At 36.7% G+C, this 17,315-nt stretch overlaps 5 protein-coding genes across 13 annotated transcripts; 3 read left to right on the top strand and 2 right to left on the bottom strand.

The window, feature by feature from the left end:
* Positions 1-180: 180 nt before the first annotated feature.
* Positions 181-1,903, top strand: LOC105207867 (solute carrier family 35 member E3). The gene is made up of 6 exons (XM_011177515.3): positions 181-378; positions 493-1,009; positions 1,127-1,279; positions 1,347-1,429; positions 1,502-1,640; positions 1,711-1,903. Exons 1-6 carry the CDS (start codon positions 365-367, stop codon positions 1,777-1,779), a joined length of 975 nt encoding a protein of 324 aa, XP_011175817.1. The 5' UTR covers positions 181-364; the 3' UTR covers positions 1,780-1,903.
* Positions 1,904-2,679: 776 nt separating this feature from the next.
* On the top strand, positions 2,680-5,320 carry LOC105207868 (ruvB-like 1). Its single transcript, XM_011177516.3, has 3 exons — positions 2,680-3,118; positions 3,534-4,209; positions 4,492-5,320. The coding sequence occupies exons 1-3, from the start codon at positions 2,978-2,980 to the stop codon at positions 5,043-5,045; spliced, it is 1,371 nt and encodes a 456-aa protein (XP_011175818.1). The 5' UTR covers positions 2,680-2,977; the 3' UTR covers positions 5,046-5,320.
* Positions 5,321-5,471: 151 nt separating this feature from the next.
* LOC105207870 (glycine dehydrogenase (decarboxylating), mitochondrial) lies at positions 5,472-10,191 on the top strand. 2 transcript variants are annotated; one of them, XM_011177527.3, is made up of 10 exons: positions 5,472-6,008; positions 6,104-6,182; positions 6,767-6,902; positions 6,993-7,383; positions 7,516-8,036; positions 8,102-8,384; positions 8,454-9,103; positions 9,170-9,630; positions 9,707-9,852; positions 9,926-10,191. In XM_011177527.3, the coding sequence occupies exons 1-10, from the start codon at positions 5,799-5,801 to the stop codon at positions 10,037-10,039; spliced, it is 2,991 nt and encodes a 996-aa protein (XP_011175829.1). In that variant the 5' UTR covers positions 5,472-5,798; the 3' UTR covers positions 10,040-10,191. The 2 variants fall into 2 exon arrangements, with proteins under 2 accessions (XP_011175829.1, XP_025988918.1); XM_026133133.2 differs by having other exon boundaries at positions 8,102-9,103.
* On the bottom strand, positions 10,069-12,873 carry LOC105207869 (HMG box-containing protein 4). Of its 8 annotated transcripts, none has more exons than XM_011177520.3 (6): positions 12,725-12,873; positions 11,496-11,921; positions 11,377-11,408; positions 11,243-11,318; positions 10,971-11,156; positions 10,069-10,731 (listed from the first exon to the last, which is right to left on the bottom strand). In XM_011177520.3, the coding sequence occupies exons 1-6, from the start codon at positions 12,867-12,869 to the stop codon at positions 10,319-10,321; spliced, it is 1,278 nt and encodes a 425-aa protein (XP_011175822.2). In that variant the 5' UTR covers positions 12,870-12,873; the 3' UTR covers positions 10,069-10,318. The 8 variants fall into 8 exon arrangements, with proteins under 8 accessions (XP_011175822.2, XP_011175825.1, XP_011175828.1 ...); XM_011177523.3 differs by adding an exon at positions 11,995-12,145 and having other exon boundaries at positions 11,377-11,921; positions 12,725-12,852; XM_011177526.3 differs by adding an exon at positions 11,995-12,145 and having other exon boundaries at positions 11,377-11,915; positions 12,725-12,852.
* Positions 12,874-15,578: 2,705 nt separating this feature from the next.
* On the bottom strand, positions 15,579-16,747 carry LOC105207871 (U3 small nucleolar ribonucleoprotein protein IMP4). Its single transcript, XM_011177528.3, has one exon. It carries the CDS (start codon positions 16,580-16,582, stop codon positions 15,647-15,649), a length of 936 nt encoding a protein of 311 aa, XP_011175830.1. The 5' UTR covers positions 16,583-16,747; the 3' UTR covers positions 15,579-15,646.
* Positions 16,748-17,315: the final 568 nt, after the last annotated feature.

Raw genomic sequence — 17,315 nt, 5'->3', positions numbered from 1 at the left:
CGTGGTGAAGTACTCTAGTCTCACTCCCGTGGAGCTCGCATTCTCATTGGCCGCTTTCATTTTCAAATTGAAATAACCGGATCCGGTGAGTCGGGTGAGAAATCGTAGTACGCACCCCCGGACCAACCCGGACGTTTATTCTGAACGCAATCTATTGCAAGAGTGTGTGTTCCCGCTTTATAATCATGAAAAAAGTCACGTGGGTTTGCATGATGGCGTCCTCCGTGATTGCTCCGTGATGTCGCGGTCGGTAATCTGAAATGTTGAATGATTGGCAAGCGGATAATCGAGGCATTCGGACATGGCACATCATTCGACATATGCGAATTATGTGATTGTCGGATGGAGCAACAAATGAACCCAAATGGAGCGGTCATAGTATTATTAATGATTCTCTAGCCAGGATTCGTGCGCGCTTCGTGTGCGAGATGTAACCCGATATCCTAAACGTTGTTAACGTTATCGTTAACGAAATTAATTGATTTTTCGCAGCTGCAACGTTATTGGGTTTCCAAAGATGAACAAGAAGGTGGTCACCGCGTTCTACCTGACGCTAAATATAGCCTTCTCGATTATTATTGTGCTCCTGAACAAATGGCTCTATATTCACACCCTCTTTCCGAACGTCACGCTGTCTATGATACATTTCTTAATGACGTTCGTCGGCTTGATAATCTGCGAGAAACTGGATGTCTTTTGCGTCAAGGATATCGACATCAAGGAAATGGTGTTGATTGCCATGACGTTCTGTGGATTCGTCGTTCTGACGAACCTGAGCTTAGCCCATAACACGGTCGGCACTTATCAGGTGGCGAAAATGCTGACGACACCCTGCGTGATAGTGATGCAAATAATATTTTATAGGAAGCGTTTTAGCACGCTAGTTAAACTGACACTGATACCGATTACGTTAGGAGTCGTCATCAATTTTTATTACGACATACAATTCAATGTCATTGGAACCATTTATGCGGCGCTAGGAGTACTCGTAACATCTCTATATCAAGTTGTACGTTTTATCTCTTATTTTTGATGAAGATAGAAGTTAGAGTTTATGTACAAATTCTAGGAATATGCAGGTACGAGCGTACAGTCTGATTATTTTATTTATTATGTTTTTTTACAGATGATAAACAGAAAACAGAAGGAGTTCCAGATGGATCCAATGCAGTTGTTATATTATCAAGCACCGTTATCCGCTGTTATGCTGTTGATTGTTGTTCCAATTTTGGAGCCAGTTGGACAGACGTTCACGCACAATTGGTCGCTGTTGGACATAGTACGTGTTTGAATTAGATTCAAGAATCTTCTGAAGATCTTGAACCGAATGATCATGTTGTTTACAGATTATGGTGATATTGTCAGGTGTGGTTGCCTTCTTTGTGAATTTAACTTCCTACTGGATCATAGGAAAGACTTCACCTTTAACGTATCCTTGCATTAATATTATATTACAAGATGTCGGCAAACTCGCTTTTATGTACTTTAACAAAATGCTCAGATATAATATGGTTGGACATTCCAAGTTCTGCCTTCTGCTGCTGGGAGGCTCATTACTTTTTCATGAAACATTAGCAATAAATCAAGTCATTGGTATAACTCTGACATTAGTAGGAATTATATTATACGCTCATGTCAAAGTAAGTTCAGCTTTTGCGTGATATCTCTTCATCAATATTTTATATTTAATGTAAAAATTTTTCCTTTCAGATGAAAGATAATCAGACGATAGTACCGGAATTTGAAGACAGGGAAACAAAGCCTCTGTATAAAGTGTGATTCCATTTTAAAAAACACAGAATCAAAGGAATTGAAAGAAATAAATTGCAGTACTTAATAATGTATAAGTTTTGTAAGCCGCTAATATCTGCATTGCAATAAACGTTTATTTATTATTTCTGAACTAAACTGTTATTTCTAACTCAACTTGTTCAAATGGTTCCTCATTTTAAAACGTCCAGCTACACAATAATCATGGTTATTATGTAAATTCTATCAAATATATAATTAAATAAACAATTATTTTACTTAATTTTATTTACAATTTTTATTATAAATAATATAAATTATAATTAAATATTATATAATTAATGTAACATAATTATGAATAAGTTATAATTAAAAGTTAAATGTTTTGTGGAGTGTAATTATAATTAATCTTCATTAAACAAAATTAAAATTAAATTTGCAGATGTTATTTTATAATTGCTTATTTTGAAAATAAATGAGAATTAAAAAACGTACGTCGAAGCAAAAGTGGGTCGACGTCACACCTAGGGCTGAGATAGTTGAACGGTACTCGAAATTAGCGGCAACTTCAAATTAAGGTTACGATTTATCGTTAGCTTTTTCCCAGGTGCATCAGACCCGACGGTTGCTCTTCTAGAGTGCTCTTATATACAGAATCAGTATTACTGTGGCACTCACGAGAAACCATCATCCCATGAGACATCTAGTTTACAAAAAATGTATTAATCGCCTAGACGCGGACTTTTTGACAGGCAACTCGCGAATGCGCCTTTATTTTCTGCAGACGCGATCGTATCCTTTTTAACTAACAATGTAGCCCTTATTTTTGAGCTTATCTCTCAATTTTGTCACAAATAATTGAGCCGTACGAGCAAATCAATAAACATGCTTATGCTTCGTAAGGTAGTGCGCAAGCTGCGCGTGTTCGTTTTCCGCTAGGTTTACACATACGCTACTTCCGCTTCAGTATACGATACGTCCAATTATAATTATAAATACATCTAAAACTAGAAACAAATAACTTTAAATAGGTTGCAGAAAGAGATAAACAAGGTAGTAAACAAATATATCGATCATTGTTAATTGTTGAGCTAAACTAACAGGGATCAGAAGGCTAACGACGGTGAGGAGAGGGAAAGGTGACCGTATCCAATCAAACATAGCTCTGGCAACGTGCTTGTTGTCGCCGGTTCGCGTCGCTTAATTTTTGCTGAAAGATAACTTAACGATGAAGATTGAGGAAGTGAAGAGCACTGCTAAGACCCAGAGAATCTCCGCCCACACGCATATCAAGGGGCTCGGACTCGATGAAAATGGCACGGCCATCCAGAGCGCAGCCGGCCTCGTCGGTCAGGAAATGGCACGAGAGGTTAGTTTTCTCAAAAGCGGCGAGTATCGCATGGGATGTTCTCCAGCAAAGATTGTATTGTTGTACTATGTTATGCGATATTTTTGAACGATATTTAGAAACTCCAATTTCTGGAATCTTGATAAAATAAAATGCATAGGTCTTTGTGTCATCAGAGAACGCGTCTCACAGTTCTCTGTATTTTTCTCCCTAGATTATCAATAATATTGTACAATATTTCTTTAAATAATTCAAAACAAATTCAATATAGCCACCAGACGATCAATAATATTGTACAATATCCAAATATTGCATGACTATCTAGGGATGGCTTAAGTCATTTATGTTATAATAATTTAATTGTAATTTTAATTACTTTCCAAATAAATTACAATTTGTTACAACAGACTCACTAAATATAAGGTTGTTCTTACAGGCCGCAGGCATTGTCGTCGATATGATAAAATCAAAGAAAATGGCAGGACGTGCAGTGTTATTGGCTGGTCCACCAGGCACAGGCAAGACTGCAATAGCGCTCGCCATCGCTCAAGAACTCGGTAACAAAGTGCCTTTCTGCCCTATGGTGGGCTCAGAGGTTTACAGCTCGGAGATCAAGAAAACCGAGGTCCTCATGGAGAATTTCAGGAGAGCCATTGGCTTGAGGATCAAAGAGACCAAAGAAGTGTACGAGGGTGAAGTCACTGAATTGACACCTGTCGAAACGGAGAATCCTATGGGTGGCTATGGTAAAACTGTGTCTCACGTAGTCCTTGGTTTGAAGACCTCCAAAGGCACAAAACAATTAAAACTGGACCCTTCCATATATGAGTCTTTGCAAAAAGAGAAGGTGGAAACTGGCGATGTAATCTACATTGAAGCCAATAGCGGAGCGGTAAAGAGACAAGGTCGAAGTGACAATTTTGCCACAGAATTTGACCTTGAAGCAGAGGAATATGTTCCTTTACCGAAAGGTGATGTACACAAAAAGAAGGAAGTCATTCAAGATGTAACGTTACACGATTTAGATGTAGCCAATGCCAAACCACAGGGAGGACAGGACATAATGTCCATGATGGGACAATTGATGAAACCTAAGAAAACTGAAATTACAGGTAACAAAAAAACTCGCCAACTTACATTAATTGTACAGGATAATTCATAATTGTCAATATTTTAGAAAGTGAATCTAAAACTCAAAATAAAAAAAATAATAAGCTCTATTTATCAAGTTGTAATAAATTAAAAAAATAATATTGTTTGTTGTCAAGTAACTGAAGACAAGCTTTTATTATTAATATTTTTATTTTACATTTCAGATTTAGTTATACTTTAGGAATATGTTCAATTATTATTTAATTAGAAATATATCTAATTCAAAATAAATCATTTTATAGATAAGTTGCGGAAAGAGATAAACAAAGTGGTGAATAAATATATCGACCAAGGCATTGCTGAATTGGTGCCAGGAGTATTGTTCATAGATGAAGTTCATATGCTGGATATAGAAACGTTCACTTATTTGCATCGCGCGTTGGAGAGTGCCATAGCGCCGATCGTCATTTTCGCTACGAATCGTGGCCGCTGCGTGATAAGGGGAACCGAAGACATCGTCTCTCCACACGGCATACCTCTCGACTTATTAGACCGTCTTCTCATCATAAGAACTCTTCCGTATTCTAGACAAGAAATCGAACAGATAGTAAAATTAAGAGCTGTCACGGAAGGACTGCAAATCGATGACGAAGCTCTGTCCGCTCTCGGCGAACTCGGCACAAAAACTACTCTGAGATATGTGGTGCAACTTCTAACACCTGCGGCTCTGGCAGCAAAGGTCAATGAAAGAACTGGCATTAAGAAGGAGGATATTGAGGAAGTCAATGCACTTTTCTTGGATGCTAAATCGTCCGCTAAGATACTTACGCAAAATCAGGATAAATTTATGAAATAAAATTTACGATTAATTTTACCTATATCCATCAGAAACAATTAATTTAATTAATAATTAATTATGAGATGTTTACCGCGATTAAATTTTTATATTTTAAGTTTTTAATTAATTATTCTTTTAATTAAAATTAATTAAAATTGTAAATGTATATATAGTATAGCAATATTAAAAAGTATTTTACCATTATTATAAGGAAACAATCGTAAACCTTATTTAAATAGAAATATTTTACAAATGTTTACAATAACTTCATGAATAAAAATCTGTGAAATATATATTTGTTTATCTTATTGTAATTCTTTTCAAATGTGAAATTGAATTATATTAATATACTAAATCGATAATTAGACTAGATTAAATTAACAGACTTATAATAAAGTTATTTTGTGCTACACGAGAACTTTTATGTTGCACAACATTTGTGAAATGAAGATAAAATTTGTTTATATGTCGAGTAAAAAATTCCATTAGATTGTACTAGATCAAACGTTAAATCTCAGCGTCATGAGATAGTCACGACGAAAATAATTTCTCAATATTGTCTTAGATGTCGAACGACTCAGAGTTCAAGCTGTAATCAGGAGTTGTGACATCATTGTGTGATATCTCTATCCCGAGTATAAAACCTCCGTCAACTTTAACACTTGTTAGTCTTAAGGAGATACTCAAGTGACCGTGGCATTAAATATTAAGCGTCGCAGTCTAATTATTCTTACTAATTTCCAAGTGCACGTTTTATTATTAAAAGATACGATGCAGTACACTTTAAAGATGGCAAGGTGTTCCAGACTTTTAAATAAGCACAATATTGTGGCTCAACATATGCGTGGTTTGCAACTAAGTAGTTTACAGAATAAACAGAACATGAATAAATTGCTTCCACAAAAGGAGGAATTTCAAGCGAGGCACATTGGACCCAGGGAACACGAGCAGATAGAAATGTTAAAATTAATTGGATTTAAGGTAATTTGCTTCTGAAATCATTTATCTTTTAAACAATGAAAATATTTATGTACCGTAACTGGATTAACTTTTGTATTTGTGATGCAATATTGCAGAGTCTTGATGAATTAACGGAAACGGCAGTACCAGCTACGATTCTTCGCAAAGGAGATTTAAATCTCGAGGAGCCAGTTAGTGAGTAATTTTCCTCGATAGGTCTTTGTTCTATTGTCTGCAAATCTTGTTTCTCTTCAGAATATATAAATAGCAAAATATATTTTTTTTTGCAAGATACAGCACGATAACTACGGGTCATTCCGCGAAAACGTGACAGTCACGAGACTTTCCGATTCAACTTGCCCTAATACTGATAACCCTCCACACAAATCGTTATCTTAGGTCACAGTTCAATCTCGTGCGTCTGCTCTCGTTTACACGTGTTTGTCTTAAATAGGCTTCATCGTATGCCTTCATATAGACTTCTATATTTAAATTCTTTTTCTGATACGTCTCGCATACTGCAATACTATATAATACTACATATCATCCTTTTTTCAATAATATCAAATCAACACAAATAATAATTGGAATTTTAAACTGTAAACAACTATAAGAGATGAATAAGGTCCACATAATTTTTTTTAACACTTTAATAGTTAAAAAAAATGAAATTTTAAAGCTCTATTTAAAATTTATAAAAAATAAAATTAAAGACTTTATTTAGATACCTTATAAATATATATAAATTAATTGAAAATTAATATAAATTATTTTTGCAGCTGAGTACGACCTAATGAAGCGAATCACACAAATTTCTGAAAAGAATTATGTTTGGCGCTCTTACATAGGCATGGGGTACCATAACTGCTGCGTACCGCACACGATTATGCGTAACATTTTCGAAAATCCTGGATGGTAAGTAATGTTTAAACAAAATTGATAAATATGTATTGATCGAGAAGCGTAAGAAAGTCGTATAAACAATTTCATTATATTTCGCCATAGGACTACGCAATACACTCCTTATCAGCCCGAGATTTCGCAAGGACGACTCGAAGGCCTGTTGAATTATCAAACCATGATATGTGACTTCACGGGGATGGAAGTGGCGAATGCCTCTCTGTTGGATGAAGGAACAGCGGCAGCGGAGGCTCTGGCGCTCGCATATAGGCACAATAAAAGAAAAAAGTTGTTTGTCTCCGACCGAGTGCATCCTCAGACCATTAGTGTTATCGCGACACGCGCCGCATCCTTAGGTTTAACGCTAGAAGTCGGAGATGTGTTTAAAGTAGACACCAGTGGGAACGATATTGCTGGTATTCTCATACAATATCCCGATACAACTGGTTGCATTCATGATTTCGAGGACATTGTTCAAAAGTCGCACGCTAATGGGGTATGATATTAAAAATTATATATTATGTGCCAATAAAGAATATAAATATTTCTACAGAAAAAAAAAATTGCTACGTAATTTTTATAAATAATTATTAACATAAACATTGCAGTCATATGTCATCTTTTACAGACTCTTGTCTGCGCTGCCACAGACTTACTTGCTTTAGCTGTGCTTCAACCGCCAAGTGATTTTGGCGTCGATGTATGCGTGGGTACCAGCCAGCGTTTCGGAGTGCCTCTCGGGTATGGTGGGCCCCATGCCGGGTTTTTCGCATGCCGACAGAAGCTGGTGCGATTAATGCCCGGCAGAATGATAGGCGTCACGAGAGATTCCAGCGGACAGGACGCTTATCGGCTGGCTCTCCAAACGCGCGAGCAGCACATCAGGAGAGACAAAGCCACCAGCAATATCTGCACCGCACAAGCGTTGCTAGCTAACATGTCCGCGATGTACGCGGTGTATCATGGACCTCAGGGAATACGAAATATCGCAAGCAGAGTGCACAATTTAACGCTAGTTTTAGCGAAGGGTCTGGAGGTAGCTGGAAATGCGATAAATAACATTTACTTCTTCGATACCATTACAGTAACGCCAAAAGATTCTGTCCAGACGATAAAGGAAAATGCGAATAAGGCTAAAATAAATTTAAGGTACTTTTCTAAATAGATGACAATAGTTTATAATTTCATCAATAAACTGCGAACGAAATTTATAGATATTTTAACGACGGTAAGATTGGAATATCTCTCGACGAGACGACGACGACGGAGGACGTGAATGATCTTTTCAAGATATTTTCGGCGAACATTACGGTTGAAGAAGTGGTCAAAGATGAAAACTTCCTAACGAAAAGTTTGGATAAGTCGGATTTTCATCGTACTATTTCATATTTACAACATCCCGTATTCAATAGCCATCATTCGGAAACGAGAATAGTTAGATACATGAAATCTCTGGAAAACAAGGATGTATCTCTCGTGCATAGCATGATTCCACTGGTGATAATTTTTGTTTCAAAAATATTATACTTGTACGTTTGCCTCTTTACTAATATTAATGTTTATCAGGGTTCTTGCACGATGAAGTTGAATTCAACGACGGAGATGATGCCTTGCAGTTTGAAAGGTTTCACAGACATACATCCTTTTGCTCCGCTTGAGCAGGCCGAAGGATACCAACAATTATTCGCTGAATTGGAGCGAGATCTATGCGCGATCACCGGTTACGACGGAATTAGTTTCCAACCGAATAGCGGAGCGCAAGGTGAATACGCGGGTCTGAGGGCTATACAATGCTATCACGAATCGAAGGGCGATAAGCATCGACAAGTCTGTTTAATTCCGATATCCGCGCACGGCACAAATCCCGCATCCGCTCAAATGGCGGGTATGCAGGTGGAACCGATCCTCGTGCGAAAAGACGGTTCAGTTGACTTGGCGCACTTGAAGGAGATGATCAACAAATACCAGAAGACGCTGTCGTGCCTGATGATCACGTATCCATCGACGAACGGTGTGTTCGAAGAAACGATTAGCGACATATGCAACATGGTGCACAATGCTGGCGGGCAGGTATACTTGGATGGCGCCAACATGAATGCTCAAGTAGGCTTGTGTCGACCCGGTGATTACGGCAGCGACGTGTCGCATCTCAATCTGCACAAAACGTTCTGCATTCCTCATGGGGGTGGCGGGCCTGGCATGGGTCCCATTGGAGTGTAAGTAATTGTTTTAATCTCATAATCTTACACATTGTCAGAGTATATAAAAAAAATAATTTATAGGAAACGACATCTTATACCTTTCCTGCCAAATCATCCCGTAGTAAATTTGGGCGACGACTATAACGACTTGAAGAATCTCGGTGCCGTATCGGCCGCGCCTTTCGGATCGTCCGCTATTCTACCGATCTCGTGGGCTTATATCAAGATGATGGGTCCGAAAGGCTTACGCAAAGCTACGCAAGTAGCTATTCTTAACGCCAACTATATGAGCAAGAGATTAGAGAAGTATTACAAAACGTTGTACAAGGGTGAGACTGGGCTGATCGCGCACGAGTTCATTCTAGATGTAAGAGATTTCAAGAAAACTGCCAACGTTGAGGCTGTTGATATTGCGAAGAGATTGATGGATTACGGTTTCCATGCGCCCACCATGAGTTGGCCCGTAGCCGGTACCTTGATGATAGAACCGACTGAATCCGAGGATAAGACTGAGTTGGATAGATTTTGTGATTCTTTAATCTGTAAGTTTTAAAAAAATTTAATCGCTTGAAATCTCCATATCGATTTTTCTTTACTTACGTTTGTATTTCTCGATAGCCATAAGAAAGGAGATTGCAGACATCGAAGAAGGAAAACTGGACATTGCACAGAATCCCTTGAAATTGGCACCTCACACGCAAAAGCAAGTGGTAACGACCGAATGGAATCGACCATATTCGCGAGAGTTAGCAGCTTTTCCCGCTGTAAGTTTCTCACGAGCATCATACGCATTTATATCAAACATATTAATTAATAATAAATTTGTCATTTTTCTAGACATTTGTGAAAGGAAGCAACAAGATTTGGCCAAGCGTTGGAAGAATAGATGACATATACGGTGATAAGAATCTATTTTGTACATGCCCGCCCATTTTACCAGAGCAACAATAGTGATGTATTTATACACTGTGTACAGTTAGTTACGTAATGCACAACTATTTAAATATTTATTATTACTTTTATACAAATATATTATTTATATAAAACATAATTCTTTCTGTTTGACCATAGACGAAATATAATGAGAATCTGTGTATTTGAAATTTAAATTTTTAGTAAATGAATGTCAGTTTTGTTTTCACGCTCATATAATCTATCCCTTTTTTATATCTATTTTCTTATACAAGTATTTACATTATTACGAATGTTCCTATAAACATATTTTGTACATTAAAGACCAGGCATAAGATAAGCAATGTTGTCGAGCATTTGGGAAAGTGTTTCTGGTCTAGCCCCATTAGTTTCTGGCAATTGCTGCGTTAAACAAATTAACGGACCTAAGGCACAGAGCAATGAATCCAGTAGAACAGAGAGGCTGCCGGAAACAGCTATTTGACCATCGTGCTCCTTCAAACGTTCTCCAATGATCGTCAAGCTCTCACCAAGTAGCTTGAGATGGGCCGCAACATCGATCGGCTGCGTTCCAACGACTTTGTACATTCCTGTGCCTATCACAGGCTCATTAACTAGATCTTTACTAGTGCGATTCGATGGTGGTGAGACTGGAACGTTCCCAACGACAGACGGCACGCCGAGCTGAATAGTTTTTTTTGCAGAAGTGGGTTTCGTTTCTTTCCCGTTACCTGAAATACAACGTATACCAAATAATTTGCTAATGCTGTACCCAACGTTTAAATGAGATACATGCATACGGGAGAGACAAACCAAAATATAACTACAAAAATCTCACAAGACAAATATATATTTTATTGATATTTTTGGCTAATGCAACATGCACACGGAGAAAGAGGCGGAGAAACTACCATATAACATAACATACAAATATCGTACATCGCCTATATACAAAAACCAATAAACCCACCAATTTTATTAATGAATTTTTTTCGCGAGGCAGGTGGTGGCATTTTCCAAACAGGCTCATCTTTACTTGCTGGTAAAGAATGAGGTTTTGCTGCTAAGCGCTTTGCACGTCTGCGCCAATTATACTTTTCCAGATGTGGTACTGTTGCCCACAGCTCTCCTAATCGCTTAGAAATTGCCGCAAAATCTACAAATAGCAACGATCAATAAACAATATCGCATGCATTCATCAGCTTATAAAAAAAAAAAAAAAAAAGAATGTAGCTCAGATACCCATGTAAGGAGATTGCTCTAGCAGTTCTTGTCTAATTTTCTTTGCCCATAGCATGTAAGCAGTAAATCTTGTTTTCTAAAAATATCAAAAGATTAAGGCCCTTCTTTGAAATTGTTCCTCATTAGTTACATACCCCTTTATCCTTGCGTTGTGCCTTTGACTTGCCTATAATTTTCCCATCCTTAATAATCAACTTTTTTTTACATTTTTCAAGCATATATAAACTATTTGCTTGTGATGGTGTTTCCTGACCTGCTGGTGGCTCTAGCTTCCTGAATCCCATTTCTCTTTCGTCGATCATAAGAGGATCTACCTCATTGTCGCTTCCAGATTCCATACTGTATCTCTCTTCCTCATTTATCTCGGCGGGATCGTCAGATTCCGAACTGGAGGACTGTCCCTCATTGTCAGACATGGTTTCCACCATCTTGAGCCTTTGTTGCACATGATTGGAGCCCGAATTTTTTCTCTGTTGTCCAACATTACCCGTTTGGCTAGATTGCGCAGGCGATATCTGCTGTTGCACCTCATACTGATCCAGGAGTTGTTGAGTCTGTATCTGCTGCGCCTTCTGTCGCTTGAGCTTATTTTCCGTAAGATCGTCAGATTCGAAGTCAACGAGCTTAGAAGACTTCTTCCTCACGCGGCCACTACGGGAAATACCCGTGACCTCTAGATCTGAAAGATAAAGCAGACTGCACCTTGCCAAAAAAAAAGAAAGGTTCCAATGTACTTTGCAATAGCTAACTACCAGGCTTAAACATTTATAGAGTCAGGATAGACACAGTATAGAGATTACTACTTCTATGCAGGCTACAAACGTATCAGCTACTAAAGGTGTGGGCAGCCAGTCGTAGTACAACTCGCACTTCACTTCTCTTCGCCTCTTTTCTTTGAGAATTCTGCGTTACGTTTTTATGAAAAACAATTATATCTATTAAACTCTCGATGGACAGAAGGTGATAACTAGACGTAAGCAAATTTAAGGTGACTAAAGCTCCCAGATGTTTGTACATCCTTAATCTAATTGTTTACTTCAACAAGTCGTCCATTCGTTAGATATTGCGCAGTAAGTTGCAAGAACGCTCAAGCAGCATATGGAAATGGAGTGATCATACTTTCAAAGTGTCACAGAAACAGAGAGAAAGAGAGAGGTGACCCGGCACGTAAACCAGGGCTAAATCGATTTCTGCATAATTGAAACTCCGTATTACTGAATGAAAACAACAGTGGTTCGTGACGTTTGTGTACGGCGCGCAGTTAGTACGACGATTATCCGTCACGCACGCCGAGGCGCTGGCGCCCCGTATACATAACGCCAAAACGCAGATGAACGTTGCAGGCGAGAACTCCGAGAGAGACGATTGTCTACGTACGCGCGGCAGGTCATGCGATTTCACCGCAAGCGATACCAGCGAGCAAGCAAACAGTTCTATTGTCCGATGCAGCCGCAGCAGCGGGAGAAAGAAGCCGATGCTCACCGTCACCCTTCTGAACGCGTGATCTCGACGATCCGAACACATCCATAGCGTCCTTCCGCTGCCAAGATGCCGTCGGTGCGCGCGCGCCGGGCCACCGACGCCGCGCGCCAGCAGCTTTTGCGACTCCGCGCTTCTCCGCACTCATGGCGCTACGTTCAATCGGCCTTTTCACGCGCAACAATACTTTGATGGCTGGGTCTCACGAGAAACTTCGCAAAAATATGATTACCGACAACCGCCGATACGCTTTGCACTCCGTGCAGAAAACGGTAAAAAGCGTTATTTACTTACGTGGACTTTGCGAAAACAAAAAGCGAGCTATATGCTTACACACGAAACACGAGTCGGCGCAGCGCGCGATATTTCAATTAGGGTTATGTCGTAAATTTCTAAATTACGTTTATACAAGATTGGGTAATAACTAGTCAAAAAGCAAATAATTTTTAACTTGGTTAATTTTAAACGATTTAATTTTTAACTTTAATTAACTATTTTTGAAGCATATAAACTTTAGTTTATTAAAGTTTATACCTTTTTTTCTGAATCAGAAATGTATCGGTGTAAAAAATTAAGATTATTAAAGAAAAATAACATTCTCATAAATGACAACATTTGTTATTTCATATAAATTTAATTTAAAAATAAATATTAAAATTTAATAATCATGATTTGCTTAGATATTAACTTACACCCAACTTTGAATACAAGTAATGTAAATTATTATTATTACAAATTACATAACGATACAAAAGAAGTAATCAAATTATTAAATTGTTAATGTATATAACTTTAATATTGTACAAAATAAAAATGAATAATATTAAAAATTAAAAAATAAGATATAATTTTTAATATTTGAAATGACTTTGTTGATTGAATTAAATGAAATTATTATTCATTCCACAGTTATGCATTTTATTAACGTGCGAATTTTTATTGTCATAAAAAAATCGCCATATTTACGAATTCGAGGAGTGCGACTAACTTCATATGAGACGCTAATTTCGACAAGTTTCCACCAGTAGCGGTAATCGCAAACTCTTTTCACCTGTCGCACAATCGCGATCATTATCTAATAATCGGAAAAGAGAGAACGGAATCTGTGCAGGAATTAAGGACTGGCTCGAGGTCTTTGATTGTCGCATCGAATTTTGCTAACAAGTGATACGCGATGAAATATCTTTATCACGAGACTCGTCATAAAAGAATTGGCACCCCCTGCAGGAATTCGCTTGCCCCCTCCTCTCCCACCCACGCGCAACTAACTTCAAATGAGACGCCTGTTTCGACAAGTTTCTGTTGGTGGCATGAAACTTTTCTCGTGCATCGCGATCGCGAATATTACCTAATAATCGAGCGAGAGAAACGAAATTTGTGCGGGAATCGACGACCGGATCGAGATCCTCGTTTGTCATGTGGTTGTTAATTGGGTATGCGATGAAATTCTTGTCTCCCATGGTCGCGCATTTTTTTGCAATCTGCAACTAGAGCATCGCCGCCATTTACACATTCCAACGGCAGGACTCACTTATTCATCGGCAAATTTTATGTTCTAGCTGTTTGCGGTACATTTTTCTCAGGAAACGTAAAAGTTATCAAGTATTGGGCATGAGAGAAAGAAAACCTAGGAAAAGATAGACCGAGAACATTGGCAATGATGAACAAAGCGGCGGTTGTTACTAGGGGTATGTGAGAAAATTTTGATTTTTTTCTGTAAAACTAAAAATAAATTTTTCGTATATTGTATATGCTGCTAACATACATGTATATCTATTGGATAAACAATAAACATGTCACTCATATGAATGCAGGGTTGAGTATTAACTATTTAAAGTTAAAAGTCAAATTTGTCAAATAAAAAACAAAGTTAAAAAAAAACCAATAATTTTTAACTTGGTTAATTCTTAATAATTTAATTTTTAACTTTAACTAGTTACTTTTAAAACACATAAACTTTAATTTATCAACTGTTTAAAAATTTATGTAAAAAAAGACTTGTAAAAAAAGAAAAAGTACGTTCTCACATAAAAACAATTTTTCTTTGTTATTTCATATAAATTTAATAAAGAGAAATATTAAATTTGCTTAATAATCCAAATAATGTATTTTGAGTAATCTAACTTCTCAAAAACTGACACATTTTTAATTTAATATGAATGTTTTTCAAAATTAAATTTTAATTTAATTTAACCTTAACGTGACTTAACTAGTTAGTTTTTGGTTCATGTAACAAAATTTATTTTATAAGCCGTTTACTTTAACTTAATTTAGTTAAAGTATATATAAAATTATTTAATCTTATATAAATGCCATTAAAGTATAAATATTTATAGTTTATCCGATAGATGTGTAAAATAAAATTTTGTACAAAATAATGTGAACTGAACATCTATAAATGATAAAATGGCTAACTCTAGTTAAATGATATCTTTATTTACATCAAATACAATAAGTTATTGTGTAAACAAATGTAATACCTAAAATATCATGTTTGACTTTTATAAATATTACGTTCAAAGTTAGATTATTCCTAAAATTAAAAAATCCAAAAATAATTTTACTATTTTTTTCAATATACAAAAAGAACTGTAATAATTTTATATAAAGTTTTTATAAAATACATGCTTTATATCATTACTTTAAATAATGAAATGTAATATCATTAAATATAATATTCTATCACTATTTGAGATGCTATGATAAAATGTTATATTGAATGATATTAAATATAATACTAAAACAATTATTTCTATCTTTTATATATTGCATATTACTATTTACATCCTCTTTCAAAGATTTTGATATATCTAGTATTATATATACAGTCAGGAATGTATTAATATAGAAATATTAATATGATTTTATGAAATTTATAAAAATGAAATGATATATACAGAGATATAAACATAGATCAGTATTAAATTACATATTGTCTTCTTGCCAACCATCTTCATCTGATAAAAATCTTCTTTTGTGACTTGTATTCATGTAAGGTCTCAAGGCCCATTCTGTATCAGCAGCTGATTCAGTGTCCAGAGTTCCTAATTTGATCTCATACAACTTCATTTGAAAGCGTGGTCCAACCTCTGTCAATTCGATGTTCTTTCCATGAGTCTTCTTATATGTATGGTGTCGGAAACATATGTAGTCGTCGTGATTAGCAAAACTAATCACCCTCTTGCTATCTTCCTTTGGTACAGGAAACAGATACTTCAATATGCTCATTACTCTCTCTCCTAGTTTTGTCTTAAAATTATGGAAGATTAAGTGGGGATATTGCTCTGACATTGTGCCAATTTCAGGTATGTCGTGTCGCATTATGACTCCGGATAAGGTGAAGTAGGCTGTCGGTCCGTACGGCAGGTGGCATATCACCAGAGCGTCAGGTACACCTCGGTGTTCGTGCACGATGATGAAGTCTGTGACATCGTTGGCACGACAAGCGTGGATCAGCTGTTTCATCTCGTAGTTACCGCGATTCATCCGCTGCGAGTTTGGGAATATCAGACGCAGCTCTTTGACGAACATCTTCAGCCGAGAGCTCGGGTCACGGGACGTCGTGACGACAATCTTCGGGTCCTCCACGCCGGCCCAGCGATACTCGTCGTCCTCGTGGTTTGCCACGGCACCACCGCCCATCTCCGTACCCATGGCTATTGCCATTTGCGGACCGGCGTCCTCCCATTCGATCTTCCTCTGCACATGCAACGCGCTTGATCTCAGATCCGAATGGATCGGTACATTTTCGTCCAAACACTGCCTCAATTTATCCTTTTTCTCTTGGATACCTTTCACCTTCTCTTGCACGGATTTTCTGTACAGATATTCTCGACGTAATCGTGCTTGTCTTCGCAACATTTTTACCGCTTAAAATTGTATCCCGTGTTGAGAAATTATAAAACTTTCCGTAACTGTTTCGAGTAGCGTGCTTCAAATGGTAACGCACTCAATTGGAGGTTATGATACCACGTGCACCATATGCTTTAGGTCTGTTCCTTTCAGCTGAATCACTTGTATCGTCCATCTCTCCTTTTTTCTTTCCACATTGGAGTTGATTGGTCAGTTAAGTTTGTTCGAAATTGCATACGAGATCTGTTCGCTCTATTAAATGCACTCTTTTATATATAGTGTTCACAAATATATATATTTAAATTCTTAAGAAGTAACAAAAACTCAAATAGCTGAAAGAAATAATTTATAGTGTTATTTCTTTTCTGGTTGCACAAAATCATTATTCATAAAAAATAAGTTTTTATACGTATATTATTTAATAATTATAATTTTCAAATACTTAATTATTTAAAATCAGATTTTTTCTACATAACCAGTTTTACTTAAAGTTAGCAAGATTTCAAATTATTTTTATCATATCATAATTTATATTATCGTTTTAGCGATAACTTCTTTAGAATTATAATTAAAAAAGAAAATGTTTTGATATTAAACAGATCTAATATTTTTTTGCTTTTACAAGATTCAATTAAAATTAAAATTAACAATTATAATTTACATTTGTTTGTGAAAGTTTATGTCTTGTTCAATATTATTATTATTAAATTATAATGTTATAATATAATTAGTACTAAATTAT

The sequence above is a fragment of the Solenopsis invicta genome, chromosome 3 (genome assembly GCF_016802725.1).
Source record: "Solenopsis invicta isolate M01_SB chromosome 3, UNIL_Sinv_3.0, whole genome shotgun sequence".
NCBI classification, from domain to species: domain Eukaryota; kingdom Metazoa; phylum Arthropoda; class Insecta; order Hymenoptera; family Formicidae; genus Solenopsis; species Solenopsis invicta.
The sequence above is the reverse complement of the archived record's forward strand: the minus strand, read 5'-3'. Positions and strand labels throughout refer to the sequence as shown.